This window comes from Microcaecilia unicolor, chromosome 3 (assembly GCF_901765095.1).
Source record: "Microcaecilia unicolor chromosome 3, aMicUni1.1, whole genome shotgun sequence".
Taxonomy (NCBI): Eukaryota; Metazoa; Chordata; class Amphibia; order Gymnophiona; family Siphonopidae; genus Microcaecilia; species Microcaecilia unicolor.
In genome coordinates this window covers 186,724,025-186,739,879 of record NC_044033.1, presented here as the reverse complement: position 1 = coordinate 186,739,879, position 15,855 = coordinate 186,724,025, and the positions used below count along the sequence as shown (strand labels likewise).

General features: G+C 47.6%; 1 protein-coding gene across 2 annotated transcripts in view; it reads right to left on the bottom strand.

Moving 5' to 3' along the window:
* Positions 1-2,267: 2,267 nt before the first annotated feature.
* CD63 (CD63 molecule) overlaps positions 2,268-15,855 on the bottom strand; it is a 43,738-nt gene continuing 30,150 nt past the window's right edge. For both annotated transcript variants that reach the window (XM_030196786.1, XM_030196788.1), the window contains exons 3-8: positions 13,171-13,359; positions 12,484-12,558; positions 11,192-11,287; positions 4,283-4,423; positions 3,275-3,358; positions 2,268-2,797 (exon numbers count right to left, since the gene is read on the bottom strand). In XM_030196786.1, the coding sequence (XP_030052646.1) occupies positions 2,732-2,797; positions 3,275-3,358; positions 4,283-4,423; positions 11,192-11,287; positions 12,484-12,558; positions 13,171-13,359 (651 nt within the window). In that variant the 3' untranslated portion in view covers positions 2,268-2,731. The remainder of the gene's footprint in view (positions 2,798-3,274; positions 3,359-4,282; positions 4,424-11,191; positions 11,288-12,483; positions 12,559-13,170; positions 13,360-15,855) is intronic.

Genomic DNA, 15,855 nt, shown 5'->3' with positions numbered 1-15,855 from the left:
GCCAGCATTTGTACTGCACTGGTCCCCCTGCCATGCCACCAACCGGGTACCCTAGGTGGCACTTCTAAAAATTAAAAAAAATATACACAAATAGCGCCCAGGTCCATAACTCACTTCCCTTGGGTGCTGAGCCCCCCAAACCCACTCCCCACAACTCTACACCATTACCATAGCCCTTATGGGTGAAGGGGGGCACCTACTTGTGGGTACAGTGGGTTTTTTTTTTGGGGGGGGGGGGGGGTTGGAGGGCTCAACACTTAGCACCACAAGTGTAACAGGTAGGGGGGAGTGGACCTGGGTCTGCCTGCCTGAAGTGCACTGCACCCATTAAAAACTGCTCCAGGGACTTGCATACTGCTGTCAGGGAGCTGGGTATGACATTTGAGGCTGGCATACAGGCAGGTAAAAAAAGGTTTTTATTTTTTTTTTAGTGTGGGAGGGGGTTGATGACCACTGGGGGACTACAGGGAAGTCATCCCTCATTCCCGCCGGTGGTCATCTGGTGAGTTGGGGCACCTTTTTGAGGCTTGGTCGTGAAAATAAGAGGACCAAGTAAACCTGGCGAAATACTGAATAACGCCGCTTTTTTTCCCCCCATTATCTGCGAAAGCCGGCCATCTGGTAGTCACACCCATGTCCCGTCTTCGCTACGCCGCCAACACGCCCCCCTTGAACTTTCGCCGGCGTGGCAATGGTGTCCAAAAAGCCGCTTTCGATTATACCGATTTTGCCGCTTTTGAGAGATCACCGGCCATCTCCCGATTTATGTTCGGCAGGTCTGGGCTTTTGCCAGCCTGGACCTGTCAAACAAGTGCAGGAAGACTGCACTCAGTACAATACCCATATGATCAGAGCTAACAGTGTGCTTAAATTTGCATGCTATTAGCTCTGATCATAGGGGCAGTGTAGCCCGTACTGTTCAGGTGCTAATTTTAGAGCACTATTTGGAACAGCCCATGCTTCTGATCATCTGGGCCTATGTTACCTCCCTGCACTCCATTTTTGTATGCCTCACTTTTAATCTATTGCTCTCATCTCAAATGTTAGTTTCTTCAAGACAACTCGCAACCTAGGCTCCTTTTCTGGTCCTATTATTTTCCTCTCCATATTTTCTTTACTGGGAACCACTTAACTGTTTTATGACTGTTAGTGTGAAAAAGTGACTAAAGTAGAATATCCAAAATTTCATGTGTCCATAAGCAGTCTGCAACTTAAATGTCTGGCTTTCTGTAACTACTTTTTCACATAAAAGGATTTGTTTAGACTAAGTGGTTCGCTCTAACCGAATTAAAACCTCTTTTTGCTTCTGGGGACTTTAGTCCTCTTTTCCCCTGAGACAGTCACATGAACTGTAGCCACAGGTCCACCACAGTGTGTCCCATTTCTTATATGTAATTTCAGAGCTACGCATTGGGGAAGAGGTGCATACTCAAGCACCGGACGCAGAAAGAGCCCCCCCTCTTTTTGGTAGTGGAGAAATACTGCATGCCCTTATGTTGTGGGAGGCAAGGGCTGTTAGGAATTCTCCAAAGGGCAGAAGGGCTTTCATGTCTATCTGGAATTGCTACCAGCAAAATGCCTCCCATAAAACCAGAAGTGCAGTACTGAATAGATTTCAGAGTGTTTCTTAAGTTGGTACTGTTAAACTGGGGGTTATTACAGGGGTTCTCTGCTTGGTTAGGAGAGGATGGGTTGGGAATACTAGATATTATTCTACCAAAGATGATCTGGGGTCATAAGAGTCCAGATACCGGGTCATCTTAGTGTTGGATCAAGTTCAGGGTGTGGTAGGGAAGAGGGGTGATCTCAATGCCTAGGGTCTCACAAAACAAAAATGGGATCATGTGTTCTCCAACTTGCTGCTGTTTTTTGTCTTTGATTATTATTCTGTTCTGTCGGACTGAAGTTCTTGTTTTTGACTTTATGCTTAGCTGTTTGATGTTGGATACGTTTGATCCTGAATAAAAATCATTCAAACTTAAAATGACATTTCAGAGACCCCCCCCCCCCCCCCCCTACTTTCCAGTGGTTACAGATAGGGAAGCTCGGTCCTCAACCTTGCCCTCTAATACAGGACACATTATAACAAGTTTAAGCTGGGGGTCCAGCAACGGTCCTCTGTAGGAAGCTCCGTTATATGGTCCACTCGATGCCCTGCACATCACCACCACAAGCCAGCGAGACTCCTGCATTCACTGGCCTTCCCCATACCCCACAATCTGGACTGATGCAGTCCACTGCAACAAGCACAGGACACAAGGGCAACCGAGCTGGGAACACCAATTGGTCTTTTATTACACAGCTTGTGAGTTCTCAATATAAAAAGATGCATATTTGGTTTCATATTTATCACTAAAGACTTGTAAATCTGTTTTGAATTCTCTGAAGATCAGTCAATGGGCACGCAGACACTGAAAATGTATGCTCCCAAAAAATGAGAGGACTTTGGCAGTGTGTGTGCATTCTCCAAAAACCCTCCCACACAGCAAAAACATGGGAGCATTAGGGCTATCATGGTGTGGTTATTATTATCATTATTTTAAACATTAAGGCAGAAATCCCAAGGGAGAAAAACAGTCATAAAGCAGCTCCACCTAGACCAGATCACAAATAACTCTGCTTTCCTGAAGCCATAAAGAAACACAAAAAAGTGGAAGTGACATGTCTCTGGGTAGGCAGGGGCAGGTGTGTGGCACCACTTCCTCTTCATCTGGGGAGGGAGAATAAATGGTTACATGACTTCATATCCACTGCGGATCCCCTTCATTAGGCAACAGGCGAAGATGATGCCCAGCAGCTAGGGAAAGAAAGAAGGTGATGAAGTCAGAAGGGGAGGGCACAGCCCCCAGGAAAAACAAAACAGTCACTCCCCCCCCCCCCCCCCCCCAGAGCTAGGTTTCACTTGCCAAGATATTATACAACACTGCAATGACAGAACCAGAATATGACATTCTGCACTGTTGCACACACCCCTTCCACTGCTCTGTGACACCCGAGGACTGGCACAGAACACGTTCTGCCAGAAAAACCTGCAAACAGTGCGACCGTGGCATTCACAGCACGAGATCACAGAAATCCACAGCCGTGGAAGAGGTTATCAGGCTGGAACATGACCAATAGGTCACCCCATTCAGATAGAGCACTGCCCTTCACATTTCACCCCATTCAGATAGAGCACTGCCGTTCACTCTTCACACAGTAGCAAAGGGAAGACAGAATTTCATTAATTACAACTGCTGGCACCCTGCACACATGTGCAGTATAATCACATTACCTCAAAGAACGCAATGCCCAGGGCCACCCCAGCTACGATCACCACATTCTTCTTTATCAATTCGTTAACCTTCTTCACACAGCCCTGGGAACCAGAGAACACAACAGTTAAAACACAAACCTGGGCTGAGTCTCCACCATACCTCCCCCCTAGGCAGGGTAAAGATCCAGGTTCTCCTAGACAGGTTACTTGGTTTTTTTTGTTTTTTTTTTTTGGGGGGGGGGGGGGGGGGTTGGAAATCAATAGGTTACTCATCTCCTTTTGTATTCCAGCTCAACTGGAACAAGGCTAGAATCCTAGCACCATAAGCCTTCATTCAAAACTATTTGGGTTATTTCCCTCATTGTAAGAGGTACCTCCAGCCACAGGCACACACAGTTCTACTCTGTTCACTGCCGTATGGGCCAGAAGCCAGACTACTTCCAAAACCCTAAATCTAGCACCTAGGTTTTACAGTTAATCATGACCATTCACTACCCTCCACCCCCAAGAAGAGGCTATGAATACTGCTTTTGGAATATATCCCTTTGGAGCATATGCAGCGGCATTTTAAGAGCAACATGCTAGGAAAAGACCCAGAAGCAGGTAGGAAATGCTTCTGTTTCCTGCTCTTCTGAACTCCTAGGTGCTTAGGTTTGCTGCTCTCAATGTGCATGATGGAGGTGGTGGAAAGAGCAGCAAGAGGCACAGCCCCCACCTATCCCTGCAGCTACCAATAGCAAGATGAGGAAGGAAAGGAGAGGAACAAAGGAGGAGCAGTAAGTATCACATCAAAAACAGTATGGCAAAGTGAAAGAAAAATTACCATCTATGAGGGAGGGGGAGGTAAGAGCTGGTATCAGCTTAATTTCTCCTGAGTAACAGAAGAATTTAAGTACTGGAACCTCCCTTCTAGCTTCATGAAGGCGGCTTTTGTCAAACCTGTCACCCAAAGACAGTACCTCCCCAGTGGCTGCAGTCCTTCCTGCGGTATCTCCCCTCTCCCCACACCTCCCCAGCAACACTTACTTCTGGATGGATCGGGGAAGATGAAGCTTTCCCACAGTCCTTTGTCTCATTGATACAGCAGGAGTCCGGGACAGATTTGCTTAGACTGAAAGGAGGATACTGGTACCAGTCAGTGTAATTGGCTGCCCCACAACAATTAAACTGTATCGAGAAAAAAAAAAAAAAAGTGAATAGCTTCAGAAACTAGTACTGCTCCCTTTGTACCGACGGCAGCAGATATGGTCCTTCAGGGTTTTAATAAAGGGGATTAAATTGTATTGGTGCTAATAAATGTAAGATCTGTGTTTTGACACCTCCAAATCATGAGCTGCTTGCTTGTTTGATGCATAGGTGTTAGTCCCACCATTATTCTTGTATTTAATTCATATCGTGCAGACTCTATACAAGAGCGTCCCACAAAAGGTACAAGCAAGATGTTTCTACCTGGCACCCACTGAATTCTGGTGTAGCCCAGGGCTCCATATTATTGTTTTTTTATTACTTAAAGCACAGTTGTACAAGAAAGGTATCCAATACGAACAAAAATACCACAAGCCCACATCATGAAAAAAAAAAAAAAAAAAAAAAAGTTAATGAAAATAAAATTAGGCAAACCTAATTTAAAATTTACACCATATAAATGTATATCAACAATTGCCCATATTTTCCGTTTTATTTAAACATCTATCAGCAGCAGTTAGGTAAAAGTACTGATGAGCCTTGGGATTCATCGTCCTATGTAGATATACAGGATTTTCTTCCGCTTTCAAAAGATGCTGGCAAAACAGTATTTTGTATTAATTTGGTTTCACGGTGGTTTTCAGTCATACATACTCAAGTAGGTCTACTGATCAGCATAAGATTTAAAAGCTCCGGGATGGGGGGATGTTCATAACCTAGGGCTTGTGGGCTCGACTGCGTTCTTAGGACACACCATGGGAAAATTAGGTTCTTACCTTGGTAATTTTCTTTCCTTTAGTCATAGCAGATGAATCTATTATGAATGGGTTGTGTCCATCAACCAGCAGGGGGAGATAGCACTGAAAAACCATAGTGCCTCATGGCCAGCTAGCTCCATCTGCCTCTTCAGTATTTGAAGCTTCCAAAGCAGTGTTACACTGCAAAGTATAACATGAACTTTCCTCACAGCGGATGAACGCCCCAGAACAGGAGCAATAATTCAAAGGAGGGATGAACTCAATCTTCTGTAACAGAAATCCTGAAGACTTTTTTCCAACTTCTCCCAATGAGGGAACATATCTACAGGAAAAACTGAACATAAAACAATCACAGAATGAACCGAGGGAGGGCTCATGGAATCATCTGCTATGACTAAAGGAAAGAAAATTACCAAGGTAAGAACCTAAATTTTCCCTTCCTTGTCATCAAGCAGATGAATCCATTACGAATGGGATGTATCAAAGCAATCCCTAGATAGGGTGGGAACAAGCCACACCACGCACCAGCACTTGTGCTCCAAAATGCGCGTCTCTCCTGGCAGCCAGATCCAGCCTGTAATGTCGGGCAAAAGAGAGCTTAGAAGCCCATGTCGCTGCACTGCCTATCTTTTGAAGAGAAAGTGCTCCAGTTTCAGCCCAAGAACAGGAAATCGCTCTTGTGGAATGTGCCTTAAAGGCTTCAGGCGGAGGCCAGCCAGACAGCAGATATGCTGAAAATAGCTTCCTTGAGCCAACGGGCTATAGTGGCTTTACACACTGGAGACCCTCTGCGCGAACCTAACAAAACAAAAAGGTGATCAGAGATCCTGAAAGCATTTGACATGCGCAGATACTGCAACAGAGCCCTTCTCACATCTAGAAGGTGCAATTGCCCAAAGGCTTCCGGAAACTGCTCTCTGGAAAAGGAAGGCAGGAAAATAGGCTGGTTTAGGTGAAATGCAGAGACCACCTTAGGCAGGAAGGAAAGGCACAGCACGTACCATAACTCCGGACTCTGAAAATTGCAGAAATGGGTCTCGACAGGACAGCGCCTGGAGCTCAGACACCCGTCTCGCCGATGTAATGGCCACCAAAAAGACCGTCTTTAGGATCACAACCTTCTCTGAAGCTCGCCTGAGCAGCTCGAAGGGCGAACACTGAAGGGCCTTTAAAACTAACCCCAGGTTCCAGGCCGGACACGGAGTCCGCACGGGAGGACGGAGCCAAAGCACCCCTCTGAGAAACCGTGCCACATCCGAGCAAGCAGCCAGAGAGAGGCCAGCGACCTTCCCTCGAAAACATGCTAAGGCTGCCACTTGAACACGCAGGGAATTATAGGCCAAGCCTTTTTGTAAACCATCCTGCAAAAAGTCAAGTATCGGCGAGACAGAAGCCCGCATGGGTGCGATTGCTTTAGAAGCACACCAAGCCTCGAATTGGCGCCAAATCCTGGCATAAGCCACGGAAGTGGAACGCTTGTGGGCCTGTAGGAGAGTGGAAATGACTTTACTGGCATAACCCTTGTCTCTCAATTGCGCCCTCTCAATAGCCATGCCGTAAGACCAAAGCGGCAGGCGTCCTCCATGGTCACCGGTCCCTGTGACAACAGATTCGGAACCAGAGGCAAAGGAAGGGGAGCCTCTACCAGCATCCGCCGGAGGTCCGCATACCACGACCTCCTGGGCCAATCCGGGGCAATGAGAACCACCTCTTCTTGGTGTAGCCGAATCCGCAGGAGTACTTGCCCTATCAAGGGCCACAGAGGGAACACATACAGGAGGCCCTGAGGCCAGGGTTGAGCCAAGGTATCCAACCCCGCCGAGCGAGGATCTCTCCGTCTGCTGTAAAAGCACGGGACTTTGGCATTTGCGCTTGAGGCCATAAGATCCATTACGGGCTTTTCCCATTTGGCACAGATCTGAAGGAACACTTCGACTGACAGTTCCCATTCCGCTGGGTCGATTTGATTCCTGCTCAGATAATCGGCTTGCACGCTGCTCTGACCTGCAATGTGAGCTGCTGACAGAAACTGCAGATGTAGCTCGGCCCAGTGGCAAATCTGCTCGGCCTGTGCGGCTAGTGCCCTGCACTGAGTGCCGCCTTGTAGATTTATGTAGGCCACTGCTGTCGTATTGTCCGACAGAACTCTGATAGCTAATCCTTCCAGGATCAATTGAAAGGCTAGAAGCGCCTGGAATATCGCTTTCAACTTCAAGTGATTGATGGACCACTCTGATTCCTCGGGTGTCCAGAGACCCTGGGCATGCCTTCCCCGGCAATGTGCACCCCAGCCCTTCAAGCTGGCATCTGTTACTACCAGGCACCAATCGGGGAGCGCTAGCGGCATTCCTCGCCGCAGCATGCTGTCAGAGCCACCTCTCCATACTGAGCCGGGCCGCAGGGAGCCACGTGAGTCTGTGTTAGTAATCCTGAGATTTGGGAGACCATCGTGAAGCAGGGAACACTGCAGAGGTCTCAGGTGTGCTCTCGCCCAAGGCACCACTTCCAAAGTGGCCGTCATCGACCCCAACATCTGGACTATGTCCCAAGCTCACGGGCAAGGCATCCTCGGGAGCAGACGGACCTGGTTCTGAAGCTTGCACCGCCTTTGCTCGGGTAGAAAGACATACCCCGAGGCTGTGTTGAACTGGACCCCCAAATATTCTAGAGATTGAGAGGGGGTCAGGTGACTTTTGGCTATATTGACAACCCAGCCCAGAGATTGCAGTACTGCGACCACTCTGGCTGTGACATGACGACTCTCTTCTGCAGAGTCCGCTCTGATGAGCCAGTCGTCTAGGTACAGGTGAACCCGAATACCCTCTCGCCTGAGAAAGGCAGCTACTACCACCATTACCTTGGAAAAGGTTCGGGGGAGCTGTGGCGAGGCCAAAAGGCAAGGCCCAAAACTGGAAATGTTTTCCCATCACCACAAACCGAAGAAACCTCTGGTGCGGGGGCCAAATAGGTATGTGCAAGTAAGCTTCTTTCAGGTCCAGAGATGTGAGAAACTCTCCTGGCTGTACCGCTGCAATGATGGAGCGTAGTGTTTCCATGTGAAAATTCCGCACTCTTAGAGACTTGTTGACTTCTTTTAAGTCTAGGATGGGCCGAAAAGACCCTCCTTTTCGCGGCACCACAAAGTAAATGGAGTAACAGCCAGAGCAGAGTTCGGCGGGAGGCACCAGGGACACCGCCCCTAGGTGAATCAAGCCTTGCAAGGTCTCCTCTACCGCTGCCCGTTCGACAGCACGTCTCTCACCAGGGCATTGAATTCTATTCTGTAGCCTTCTCTGATCAGGTCCAAAACCCACTGATCTGAGGAAATCTTGACCCACTCCTCGAGAAAGAGGGAAAGCCATCCTCCTATTACAGGAATCGAGGAGAGGGCCGGAGCACCATCACTGAGAGAGTCGCCCTTGAACTCCAGGCCTTGAGCCGAAACGCTTGTCCGAGCGAAAGGAGTTCCTCTGCTGAAAGCGGGCATGTGAAGTAACCCCAGCAGAACGCCCCGGGCAGTACCTTCTAGCTTCAAGGAAGCGAGGTCTGTAAGAGGAGGGAACCGCCTGACCCTTGGAAGAAGGCCGCGGCCTACCCTCGGGTAAGCGCTGGGGTTTAGCATCCGCCAGGCCTTTAACAATTTTCTCCAGCTCCTCACTAAATAGGAGAAAGCCTTGAAAGGGCAACTTCACCAACCTTTGCTTAGAAGCCATGTCAGTCGCCCAATTCAGATCATAAAGGGGGATGCGCCACTTTCTGAAGGGGAATTAACCCTTCTGCGCTTGTCTTGTGGCCATCTGTCAGGGGAAAACGCACCTGACGGCAATCCGAGGCCGGGTGCCACTGGAGGGGAAACAGGTAGCAGGGCCGAATGAGACCCCTGCGGCAGAGCTCTTTTTAACATGAATGCTTTATGCAGCAGCAATACACTCAGGGGAGAAGGGCTCACCCTGGCCTCCCGGTTCCAGTCCGGGGATAGCAGCTCTCTTGCTAGCCTCCACAAGAGGCTCCCCTCCAGACTCAAATCCCTCTGCTTCTGCGGGGTCGCGCCATGCGGTGCGTCCAAAATGGCGCCCGCTGCCAGCTCCACTGAGCGGGAAGAAACATCGCTCGCCATGCTCGTGCTGGCTCCGACGTCTGAAGAGCACGATTTACAGAGCCCTGCTGCTGATCTGCGCTTGCCACAACGGGAACAGCGCTTAACAACCTCCGCAGCCGTCGCAGAAAACGGCAGAAAAATTCAAAATGGCGGATTTGCGCCAAAACTGTCCCGATCGCGGGCCCTCCCCAGAGGAGCTACAAAATACTCTTACCTCAACCGACCGAGTCTCAGAGCTCCAGTCACGCTGCACAATCAGAAGAAAACCTCTTTCTTGGAATCGCAGCGCCAAAGCGCGATGCGACTTTTTTTTTTTTTTTTTTTTTAACGCTGTGAGGAAAAGTTAGAGGCAACAGTGATAGAGGCAAATTTCCAACTCTGGAGGATCAGTAGAGTGGGAAAGGCAGGGAAAGGACTAACCAATGTGCCTGCATCTACATGGAAGTGGGAAAGGCAGAGACAGGGCGAGCCTATATGCCTGCATCCACATCGGGGGCCGGGTAAAGCAGGGAAAGGGCGAACATATGTGCCTTTAAAGTGGGCACCACCAGCCACAACACCCCTGCTACAACTGGCAAAAGCACAGGAGCCACCCCAGGCAGATTTCTGAAGGAGCTTGAATAAGCTGCATCCACCCTGCTGGGGAGATAGAGAATACTGGAGCTAGCTGGCCACGAGGCACTATAGTTTTTCAGTGCTCTCTATCTCCCCCTGCTGGTTGCTGGACAACCCATTCGTAATGGATTCATCTGCTTGATGACAAGGAATCTCAGCATTTCCACAATAAATCTGCACTGCTCTCTCAGCACACTCACTGTGGAGATTCTGAAAAGCAGCTGGGTGAGAACCCGATTTAAAAGGGCAGATTATTGAACATGTGACCTGGGACACAGATAACTATCAGATATGTAGCTTTGTGTAGTAATACCAGATGCTAAAGTGGGGTTATGGATATAATGGTACCGTGTTGGATGTTTAAAGTTTTTGCTACTGCTATATTAATGCTTTGCTCTGTTTTGATTTTGTGGATGGGGGAATTTTTTTTGTTTTGAAATAAGTCAAATGACTGCAGTCTGAATGAATTCTCTCCTGGCAGACAGACATGAGACCAATCGTATGTCTCATTTCAGGGGGGGGTTCCCCTCAACAGCACGAGTAGATTCTTCACTGCATGGATTCAATATAACCATATCCCAACTACATGTCACCATGCTGCTAACAGATTTTTGTTTGCAGATGCAAACACTAGAACTTATTTGTACCTTGCTGAGAACTGTAGTGCGCTGGTGGGCTGTAACCTCCCTATCAACCCACTCATTACTTTACCTCACCCATTTCTATTCTTCTATCACCTTCTCCCACTACTCCAACCAGAGTTACACCTAATCACACTGACCACCCTTCAACATCTTCAGTCCTTCTGTGACTGTTCTCTTGTGCTTGACTGCTTAAATATTTTAAATATTAAATGCTTTACTTTTTGTCTATTTAGATTGTAAGCTCTTCGAGCAGGGACTGTCTTTCTTCTGTGTTTGTACAGCGCTGCATACACTTTGTAGCGCTCTAGAAATGTTAAATAGTAGTAGTAGTAAATAAAGGGTTAAGACTTAAAAGGGGGACTACATTTTGTGCCATTTGGGAACCATTTTGACAAACCTTACCTGCCTAGGCACACAGCCAGCCATTAAATATGTAATTGTTATTTTGTCACTGGGGGGGGGGGGGGGGGGGGGGGGGTGGAACTACAGTTAAAAATTTTTTGTGAATTCTGATATAGTTATTGGACCTACTGTTGGAAGCATTGCACTGTACCTTCCTTTTGTTCGCTTGTTCAATAAAAATGATTTAAACAAAAAGGTTAAGACTGAACAGTAGCATCCAGTCCCAACTCACACTCCTCTGAATATCATCCAAAGCTTCCTCAATGTCTTTGGTTGCGTTGTACTTTGACATGCCATCTTTAAAAGACGCATCGAAAAACGAATTCACCTGCAGAGGGAGAGAGATAAATAAAAGATGTTTAATCTCTCCACATCCATGTACAAAGACATTCATGAAATAAAAATTGCAACAGAGTGCGATATGCAAGCTGCCAAATGACATGCTAACAAGTTGAGCTACTCGTAAACCTGAAAACACTGGTAAGGCCATGCCTGAAGAACTGCAGTCTGTTCAGAACACAACTGCTAGACAGACTGACTAGTGCTACAACATGCCCCTCCCCCCACTAATAATCAGCACTACCTCCGTGTTCAGGATATTCACAATTAATGTAAATGAGACGCCTACAATGGACGTACTGTATGCAAATTTCTCATTTATATTCATTGTGGATATCCTGAACACCTGACCAGCTGGGTGTGCCCAGAGGACTGGGTTGAGAACTCCTGCTCCAGACCATTCCATAAGCTTTGCTAGATCCTCATGTTATTCACACCTTTCAGGTCTCTAAGCTGTTGCAGATTCTGGTGTCATTTACAAGGAGGAAAACTTTCCTCAGCCTCTTTGCAATATCCCTAAAAAAATGCTGAAGAGCATAATGAAAACCAATTCCTGAAGCACCCCATGTCACCCTTTCAGTGAACCCCATTTACCATGGCCCCTTATCACCTCCCAGTCAGTCACTTTAGAGCCCATACCAACAGTGCTCATTTTAAAAGTCAAAGGATTTGCTGAAACCTAAATACACCACATCTACCACTATCCCCCAATCCCACTCTTTGGTCACATTTATGTGACAAGACCCATTTCTTTCACTGGAAGACCAACCTCTAGCAAACCCTGTTGCCACAGATCCTGTGATCTGCTGGATTCCAGAACTACCCTACCCTGTTTTAGGAGCATTTCCATTAATTTACTCATTTACATCAGACTAAACTGGTCTGTAACTCCCTCTCTCCCTCCTCCTTACTTCCATTTTTTTTGTTAACAGAAATCAAATCTGCCACGAGTCAGAAGCCATCTGCCCGCTCAGTTAAACATTGAAAACAGACCAGTTCCACCCGCCACCCTTCCCTCTCAGTCCACCAAGCCCTTCTCACTTTAATACATCCTCCTTGCCACTATTACCCCCCTCGAAAAATCAAGCAGGGCCACAACTGAAAATCACAGCTTTGTTACCAGGATCCCATCTGTCTAAATCTGTTACCTGGCAGTGGCAACACAGAATCCATTAGCTCACTCACCTGATCCTTAAACACGTATCCTGCAATGGCAGCTGCGATCTCCACTAAGAATATCAGTGTTAACAGGATGGCAAACTGAGGGTGGGGTGGGGGGAACAAAGCAAAAACATTAGCTGGTTGAAAATAAAAATGTCCCCTCCCATGACCTCTTCCTTGCCTTCACAAGAGTCTCTGCTAAAATTATTAAATCATTGAGTTTGCATGAAAGAGCAGGCAGGAAGTAGCCTCTCTGCGTTATAACCAAGGTGTACCAGCACCCCATATAGCCAGACCTAAGGCATTTGTCAGTAGAGAGAAGGACAAATATCCTTTGGCATCACAGTTCCTTTAAACTCCCCCCCCCCCCCCCCCCTGGTCACACCATCAAGGTGTTAATCTGCCTTAGCTCTCTCAGCAGTGAAACACCCAAGGCAAACCAACCATGGAGCGGGGAAGGTTTCATACAAAGCTTAAATAAATGTTTATCAATGTTTTCATGTGTAACAAAGCGAAATAAATTAAATATACTACATCCTTGCAAAGCTACTGACATGGAGCAGGAAAGCTTCACATTTTAAACAGTGACTGAAGCGTCATGCGTCATGGGATGCTTATTCAGACAGATACCTTTCCCAAACTCCTTTAAGACACCTTTCAGCAGTAGGGCGGGCAAGCCTCCCATCACACCCTCCCCCCTGCTCCTCTTACCGTTGTCACCATGCAGTAGTTCTCCTTCCAGGCTCCACAGCAGCCGAAGAAGGAAACAAAGAAGATAACGACCCCCACAACAATGATGACGATGGGTGCACCTGAGGAGGAAGCGTTCTTTATGATTACCGAATTGTTCAGCTGTACCTGTACATAGACTCCGATGGCAATGAGTGCAATCCCACATATCTGCAAAGAGATTGGGGGGGGGGGGGGAAGAGATATTGTTACGGGGGTGTACATTCGTGACCTCGCTTCTACTCCCAAACCACTTAAAGGGCCCAGTTCCCATCCCCAACAGAGCCGACTTCAACCCACCCACACCATACTCAAAATAGATACAATTATCCCCAGTTTCTCCATGCCTCACTGGCTCCCAACTACCCCCCTCCTCCAAGACATAGCTAGCTTCAGATCTTCTGCCCCAGCTGGATAAGAATACTCAGATCAGAGGAACTTAAAACATGAAAGCCAGGCTGAGTTGGGTCCACAGAGTCCATCATCCTGTCTCCAGCAGCAGCCAGCCCAAGTTGCAAGACCCCTCTAAATTCCAAAATTTAGATCTATTGCTCATTTTCAAGGATGGCTCTCCCCAGGAATGTGTCCAGTCTATAGGTCAACCAAAACTGTACCTGCAACTGAATTTTGTTGATCATTTCAGCCAAAACCCGGCCACCCCTAACCAGCACTGTGCTCCCCTCCAAAAAGGAGCAATTCTTGTCCCCTGCCACCACCTTATAAGTGTTTGTGGTGCAGTCAGGGCAGGAGCAATCTCCACTCACTCCTATCCCATCAAGCTTGAAGGTAGGCCTGGAAGGTGGGGGGGAGGGTTTGCACCAATTTCAGGGATATTGCACAGTTTTGGCTTTAGCTGGAAAAAAAACCACACTTGAACTTTCACTGGAAAAAAAAAAAAAAAAAAGACTGAATTCTTATTTCAGGACGGTTTGGGCACTGAAACTGAAATTTGGTCAGCCTCTAGTCCTACCCTCTTTTTGAATCCTGCTAGGTTAGCCACCTTGACCACATCCTCTGGTAACAGATTCCACAGCTTAATTATGTGCTGCATAAGCTGCAGTTACAGCAGATGCAGATACTACACAAGGTCTGGTCTGATCTTATTAGGGCAAGAACAGGAAATGGGACATGCAGGGTCAACTGCATTACCCACAGAAAGTAAATTACAAAAGCAGGCATCCCCTGAACGCAGCACCACTTCTGTGTTCCTGGAGGTTATTACACAAGACTGTGTACCAGGGCTTTAATTAGTACTATGAATACTCTGCCAGCATGCCAGACAAAAAAAGAGGGGGGGTGTGGGGAGGGAGAGAAAAAGGTATGCTCTTCACTATATGATTAGGCTCCAGCTATAGTCTGAGAACTTGCCTAAGTCGACTTCCCATTCCTTCCCTATGCTTCAGCAGCACAGCTGGTTACCCTCCCCATATGCTTGAGTTCAGCCATCATCTATTCATCTCCATTGACTCTGACCTGCCCATCTTGTTCCCATCTATCTCTCTGCACTTGCTCCCTCAGCTAGATAGAAAAGCATTACTATCATATTATTTGAATGTTCTTTTGCTTGCCTATTAGGCGTTTCATTGGTATTATGCCAACATATGTACAAATGCATACATAAATCAGGGAATGTCAAGATGTGTGTGCACAGCCTTCACATTCAGAGCCAAACATCCACACCAGCCTCTTCCCTGCCCTGGGGATCCCACTATGGGTGCTTTAGCACCCTCTTTCCCCCAACAAATCAAACTCAGCCTCGCTGGATAGTGAGGAATAGAAGCTCAGATCCACTGCCATGAAGTACATCAACACCTCAATGCCAATGTCCAGAACCATGGAATACACACCTCCATCCTGTGAGCGGAGCTAATCCCACCCAATACCCCACATCCGGTTGCTAGAACACAGCCACATCTCTATAGGAGATATGGCTGACCGAGCCATTGAGCTACTGATGTGCTTCATGGCAGTGGATCTGATCTTCTATTCCTCACGATCCAGTGAGGCGAGTTATAGATTTTTTTTTTTTTTTTGGGGAGGGGGGGGGGGAGGGGTAAGAGTGCTGAAGCACCGATAGTGGGATCCTGAGGGCAGGGAACAGGCTGGTGTAGATGTTGTAGACAATGACTACATCAGTTTCACATGGACTTAGTGATGTGGGAGATCATGGGACCAAGCACGTGATCTGTTGACCTCCCACACATTGCTGCAGTCTCAAGGGCTCCTGACAATTCACTACATATAGCAGAGTCCATCAGCATTTTCAGTCCACCCAGTCATTGCAATGCCAGTCATAAGATTAGACTTCCTGTGATATTTTGCCCCATTCAGCTTAGTACATCTTTATTATTTTCCACTTTACGATGGAGGAGTGCAGGGGATCCTCACTTAGCTCCCACCAGCATCCAGGGCTCACAGACCTCCTTAATTATCTGAATAACCAACATCTGCTCTCCTCAGTTCCCTGGGGAGGCCTGCCAGACACAGTGTCCAGGTCAGGGGTTACCAAACAGGGAGTCATAGCACATATGAAGTGTAGCCTTTTCCCTCACTACATGGGCCTGTTCCCCACCTCCCTCTGTGAGCTGCTGATAGCACAGGCCTCATCCAAGTAAAGGAGCAGAGCTTAGGAAGAATAGGAGACAGGGGCCCTACACTGACTGCCAC